Source organism: Poecilia latipinna, unplaced genomic scaffold (assembly GCF_001443285.1).
Source record: "Poecilia latipinna isolate Pla-1442-1.1 unplaced genomic scaffold, P_latipinna-1.0 Scaffold792, whole genome shotgun sequence".
Classification (NCBI taxonomy): domain Eukaryota; kingdom Metazoa; phylum Chordata; class Actinopteri; order Cyprinodontiformes; family Poeciliidae; genus Poecilia; species Poecilia latipinna.
The window spans coordinates 151664-157915 of record NW_015113408.1 but is presented as its reverse complement, the minus strand read 5'-3'; the positions used below and the strand labels follow the sequence as shown (position 1 = coordinate 157915).

The 6252-nt window shown below is 40.6% G+C and overlaps 1 protein-coding gene across 3 annotated transcripts; it reads right to left on the bottom strand.

Moving 5' to 3' along the window:
* Positions 1-543: 543 nt before the first annotated feature.
* Positions 544-6125, bottom strand: LOC106956150 (immunoglobulin superfamily member 11). Of its 3 annotated transcripts, XM_015046776.1 has the most exons (8): positions 5660-6125; positions 5588-5594; positions 3079-3233; positions 2570-2636; positions 2333-2464; positions 1620-1775; positions 961-1089; positions 544-880 (listed from the first exon to the last, which is right to left on the bottom strand). In XM_015046776.1, the coding sequence occupies exons 1-8, from the start codon at positions 5693-5695 to the stop codon at positions 660-662; spliced, it is 903 nt and encodes a 300-aa protein (XP_014902262.1). In that variant the 5' UTR covers positions 5696-6125; the 3' UTR covers positions 544-659. The 3 variants fall into 3 exon arrangements, with proteins under 3 accessions (XP_014902262.1, XP_014902263.1, XP_014902261.1); XM_015046777.1 differs by lacking the exon at positions 5588-5594 and having other exon boundaries at positions 5660-6124; XM_015046775.1 differs by lacking the exons at positions 5588-5594; positions 5660-6125 and adding an exon at positions 3918-4417.
* Between the last annotated feature and the right edge of the window lie 127 nt (positions 6126-6252).

Here is a 6252-nt window from a genome sequence, read left to right as displayed (position 1 = left end):
CCATTAACAAACATCCTGCTGCAACTGCAGCCGAGTAAGAGATGCCAATTTAGTGAAAACTGATGCAGTCGAGTCCAGAGGCGATGAAAGCATGAACACTAAATGCTTTTCAAGGTCTTTCGACTGAAGAAAAGGTTTGAATTTAAGCGAGAAGTACAATTTTTGCAAATTTATCCAAGAATAAACTGATAAAATTCCAAAAAAAAAAAAAAATTCTGAAAAAAATGTACGAGATTCAATAGATAAAAGGGAATAAAAACATTAAGTCCTGCATTTATAAAGAACATGAGACGACGGCATCCAGCTTACATTCAACAAAGACCCACGATTGTTTCTTTGGGCTAGCAGAAGAAAAAACAAAAAATGTGTAGTTTATTTTGATAGTTGAAAAAAGGAAAAAATTTTCATTAAAAAAATTCTTGAAAAGGAAAACCCTGAAGGAGAGATGCAGCTCAACATTTTTTAATTAGGTTTATATCTGGTTATAATCATTTAGCTTTGAAGGCAAATGCGGGAAAAAAAACTCAAACTAAAAGAATAAACTATCAGAACTTGGATATTTTTTTTTTTTATTTCACAATATGTCTGGCAGTACAGCCGTGAGAAGAGCAGAAGCAAAGCTGAACAAGTCCTTCATTTCAATACCTGACGCTGAGACTTCAGACAAAGGAGCGCTTCATCAGGGACGGAGTGTAGCGGATCTCGTTGTAACACTCCTCTTCCTCTGCCTTCCTGTCCCTCCTCCTCCTCGTCCTGCTCCTCCCATCCTGCCCCGTGCGATGCAGCCACAGGATGATGACCAGCAGAGCCAGCAGCACCAGTGCCATCACCAGCGTGAGCAGCACGCCTGGCAGGACGCCCGAGGGGCCGCCTGGAGCCGCTGCGGTGCACAAAACGGCTCCAATCAGAACGGCTCGAGCAGCAAACCAAAAGAGGCGTGGCGGCGCTGGTGAAACAGACCTTCGCTGTTGTAAATGACCAAGCTGACGTAGCAGTTTTCTGTTCCCAGGACGTTAGTGGCCGAGCAGCGATACAAGCCGGACGTCTGAGACGACACGTTGGCGATCTGGACTGAGCCTGACAGCTCACCTGAGAGACGGAGAGAATTTTCAATAGGATTAAGATCAGGGCTTTGTAACTGATGGCCACTAAAACCACTGAGTTTGTTGACGAAAGCCCTTTGGTAACTGTGTTTGGACACCCATTTGTGTTCCATATCTTTTCATTCGATTCATTGGGCAATGATACTCTTACCAGATCTTTGAAAAATCTCTTTTGCTTTTTCTTTCATGGGGTTCATTTGCACATTTCACGTTGAAATATGTTTATCTTGTATAACAGATAAATGTGGTCCACATTTGTCACATATTGGGAGGTGAAACTTTTCAATGATGTCACACAAAGAGGCAGAGTGTTTCAGATCTTCTCTCTATTTGACTGAAATGTTGTGAATTAATCAGATGCTCACATTATCATCTGAGTTTTAAAGGCGTGGCAATGTTGGTGTATGTCACTTTTATAATTAAAGCCCCTATTTAGTGGTTTCATCATGTTGTATCCAAGATTGGTTTTGTGTGGTGTAGACTTTTTTTTTTCTACCACAGGAGTGTGATACTGACCCTCCATGTTGACTGGGAGTGAAATTTCCTCGGGGTTCACTTTCTCCCAGCGGATTTCTGGGATGGGGACGCCCTCTTCCACGGAGCAGGACAGCCTCACGCTTCCGCCCACGTCGATCGCTCCGTCCCACTCGCACACAGGCAGTGAAGGTGGCTCTGCAAGCATCGTCCCACAGGGTTCAAAGTAACTATATTTGATCTATGCGTTCAAATTGCTCCATCAAGTCTGACGTCAAGAAATGCAAACATGAAGGTTTGGAAGTGGCATAGTTAAAGTCTGAGCTAAAATCCAATTAAGAGGATTTATTTTAAGAAGATTTTTGTTGCATCTTTCACAAAAAAAAATAAATAAATAATAATAATTAGGTTTTGGGGGGCAGTTCTAATTTCACAGCTGCTTTGAAAGGCTTTTCCCCTTAATAAATGAAAGTCATTTAAAATTTGTATTTTGTGTTTAGTTAGATTATCTTCCTTTAATATTTAAATTACTTTGAAGTTCTGAACCTTTTAAATATGACCAAAAAGCACAAATTTGCACGAGAGCAGATAAATGCCCGCCCCCGAGAGATTAAAGTTTTGTCGATAAACAGGTGAAATATTGTATATTCATACAAATTACAGTAAAGACAATAAATAAATAAATAAATAAATAAATAAATAAATAAATAAATAAATTTTTATCAGATAAAACAGGCAACAGGTGAGCCACCTACCCAGCACGCTGAGCTGCAGCTCTCCCACGCCAGGGTCCGCCGTGTCTGGCGGGTTGTTGACCATGCAGCGGTAAATCCCGCCGTCCGAGACTCGTGTTTCGTTTAGCATAATGTCTGCACTGACTGGAAGACCTGCAGTTTGTTTACGTGAAAGAATAAAAATTAACCGGTCTTTAGCATGTAGCTCGTAGCTAAAAAGCACAGAAGGCAGCGTGCAAAAGCTGGTTTCACATGTACCTGTAAAATCCACCCGGCCAATCAGGGAGGGGTTCTTAATCACCTGACCGTGGTCATACACGATCACCTGAAACAGGGGGGATTTCAGAAAAGCATCTTCTTTATTGTAACTACAACTGACCTCGTTCTCAAAAGTACTCTGAGTTTTATCACATCAACCGCACACCAGCAGAAACCCACAGCTCCTTTAGCCATTTCTCATAAATCCAGCTTTTCTGAAAGAGTGAATTGAACTGAATACTGGTGACAAACAGAGAGAATGAGTTGAAAGGTGGGACCAGAAAAGAAACATTCAGGACTATATGGCAGGGGAAAAAAACATCACCACTGCATTGGTAAAGCAAGGTGGTGGCTGCATCATGCTATGGGGAAAATGGACTTTTACATAAAATCTCTAACATACCTTGAAGTTTGTGGTTGTAATGTGTCAAAATCTGACAGTATGCGAGGGATATGAGTGCTTTTGTCAGGCCGTGTGCGTTTTTATGTTACACAATGAAGATGCCGACCTGCACTGGGCTAACTGGGCTGGAGAACGGAGCCAGAGTCCAGATCACATTAAGTCTGGAGAAGTCAGAGGAGGTGAAGAAGGAGCAGGGCAGGAGGACGGAATCACCTCGAACCGCCTCCAGACTGGAATCCCTCATGATTACCCTGAGAGCAGCTGGAACGGGACAAACCACACAAACTGAAAAAACGGTGACTTATTTCCACGTTTCCATCCTGCTTCAGTCTCATCAGTTTGCTTTGAACCTCTCCAGTTCTCCCGTTGAGACCCGTCCCCCCCCCCCCCCCCACACTTTTCACTTCATTACTGCGATAATGAACCTCCTCTGCTGTCCCCGGGCCTTTTGTGTGAGCGATACAGGGAGGGCGACTCGGTGTGCGTATCAGCTGTTAATTACACTTGACAGTTTTGATGGCGAGCCAAACTAATCACAGACAAAGTGGAACAACAGGCCGCTTCACTGTGAAAACAGAACGTCGATTCTCAGCATTGTTTTTGAAAAATAGATCACTGGGCTTTAAAAACGTCACTCTACAGAGAAGTCTCTGTAATAGAGATGGTGAACTATCATCTGTATTTGGTTTTGAAACCTTATCAAAACAAGACAGATGTAAATGCAAAACATTCTGTGCGAATTGTTTAATTCCTGCCCAGAAAAACAGATTAAATCAAGTTCTGACCATAACAAAATTATATTTTGGTATCCTATGTCATTAAAAACAAAGGTAAAACTGACTAAAATATATATATATATAAATAGCTACTGCAGCCCATCTGTCTACAGCCTTCAGAAGTAAAATTTCTTATATTTGTTTCAAAGCAACAAACAGGCTGACTCACCGTTCTGCAAAGCTGCAAAACACACAAACAAAGTCCAGAGAATCCACCGTACAGGAGAAGCCATGATGGACAGGGAAGGCAGAAAGGCAGAGCTTTCTCACTGCCCACAAACTAGTGGCACAAATTAGGACCACAAATGAGCATGCATGATTAATCAGCTGATCGACGCGACCGACCCCTCCTCCCTTTGTCCTCTCTCCTCTTCCCCTCTTCCCCTCTCTGACTGCAAATAAACCTGCAGTGGAGCTGTCAGGTGAACAACCAAGGAACTGTCACAATTAAAACCCCTTAAACCCCAACGAACCGCAGCGGCCCGTTTGAGAATTACCCCAGCAGGAATTCATTCAGCTGCTCCAGGTCGAGTGGTTTTGTAGAGCAACAGTGAGAACGTCTGCCACCGTCAGCGGCTCAGAAACAGGAGCAGCTCCAGAATGTTTTTTACATATAAAGCGAACAAAATAAACAATAGAGAGACAATTGATTTACATGTTGAGCCAAGCAAGGACTGCAATATATGAACAACAAAAGAAGGCTTCTGCAGTTTTGCACATGAATGCAATTGAATATTCTCAGCAGATGCTTTAGAGATTAAAACTATTCAATCAGTTAAGCTCAATTGGTGGTTGGTAAAAGAAAATGATTTTACATAAAGAGCAAGTTCTTTATGCATCAAGGAAAAACTGGATGGGGAAAAAGTCTGTTGTGGATTATAATGGACTGTTAATGTTGCTTTTTTTTTACATATTTACAAAAAGTGCAGCACTCCAGTCCTTGGCAACCAAGGCTTCACCTTTGTTTCCTGAAGTCAAATTAATTGTGGGATGGAAAATTAATTAAGTCAGAGTTCAGTCAGTAATAAATAAAATCAGTATTTTGAAATCTGGAATTTTGTATTTTCTCAGATTATCTTTGACATTTAAATCTAGTGAATTTTAGTGAATTATCTGCAAGTTGTAAATTTAAAGTATTATTGCACAACGCTGTTTGAAGCAAGCAGATTTTGGAAACTGAACATTTCCAAGAGTTCAAAATTTCAGTCATATATATATATATATATATATATATATATATATATATATATATATTTTTTTTTTTTTATTTTTTTATTTATTTTTTTATATATATATATAAATGAGGCTTTCTATAAAAAAAGTAATTGGAATTTATTTTCATGTGAATCTTAAAACTTTGAGTGGAAATCTTATAAATATGTTGTCCATTTATGATGAACTGAATATTCTAGGAGTAAATAGAACATAGTTCTTTTCAAGTAATCTTAACGATAAAGAGTTTTTAAATAGTTATAGTGAGAATGTTAAAGACTAGGTTCAGCATCAGGTGGAACAAACATGATGAAAACAAATCTGACTTAAAACTCCATAATCCACCTTATTACATAAAACTAAGTGCTGTTAACTTTGAGGTTTTTAACTACAACATTCAGATTTTGTGGTGGGGAAAAAAATACATATTTTTCTCTGTGTTGAGAACCAAATTTAGATCTGGGGAAAAAATAAAAGTGTCTTTAGCTTTTCATTGTGCAGCAGTCGTGTATGGATTCAAGGCAGTGAAAGATCTGAGGCTGTCAGTGGCGTAAAGAAATATTCAAAGACAAGTTCCCGACACCGCCAGTGAGCCGTGCGATGATAAGGAGATCCTCGGGTTCTGACCTGTGGGCTAAACAAAACGCAGTCAGAGCCGATCCTTTTGATGGATTTACATAAAATCTGTTTGTGACTCACATAAGTTGCTCCGCCGCAAAGTTTCCCTGTGATCATCCAAAATGTTAAGCCCACAACAAAACGTCGCGAGTGAGCCTCACAGCGATGCCACGAGGGGGGAAGTTAAAGCCAGTCGGCGTGTCAGGATTAATAAGCCTCATACGGCAGCATTAATTAATTAATCAGCTTCATGCATGCAGGAATGCTGAGCATTAGCATGCGGCTACACCTGTATGTGCTTTACTGTGAAGCGGAGGAAAGCCGAGCTCCGAATAGTCAGACTCCAGGAGGTACAGTAGAGCAACATGTGCCCTTTTCAGCTTTTCTGACTTGACCTTTGAGTTACGCTCTCGTCTCTGACAGCAGCTATTATGTTTTCTCTCTCGGTTTGTTTGGACGTCTCTTCCGAGATCACTGTGTTGCCATGGTGATAAAAAGAAAGGGAGTTTGTTAGTCACTGCCTGGTTGTCTTCATGGCGTCGATGAAAGCAAAAAGATCGTCTGTTTAGCTTTTTAACACTATTGTCTTGTGGTTAAAGTTGCCAACATTTAACAGCTGTTACCTCAGCTACCTGCACTTAAGTGACGTCCTCCCATTCTTAGTCCATTTAATA

Bases quoted from the DNA above. Each gene is read 5' to 3' on its own strand.
- LOC106956150 (XM_015046775.1), bottom strand. From the start codon at position 3,981: ATGGCTTCTCCTGTACGGTGGATTCTCTGGACTTTGTTTGTGTGTTTT. The intron at 1,776-2,332 runs GTAGGTGGCTCA...CGATGCTTGCAG, and splicing joins GCTGCAGCTCAGCGTGCTGG to AGCCACCTTCACTGCCTGTG. The intron at 881-960 runs GTCTGTTTCACC...TGTGCACCGCAG, and splicing joins GGTCATTTACAACAGCGAAG to CGGCTCCAGGCGGCCCCTCG.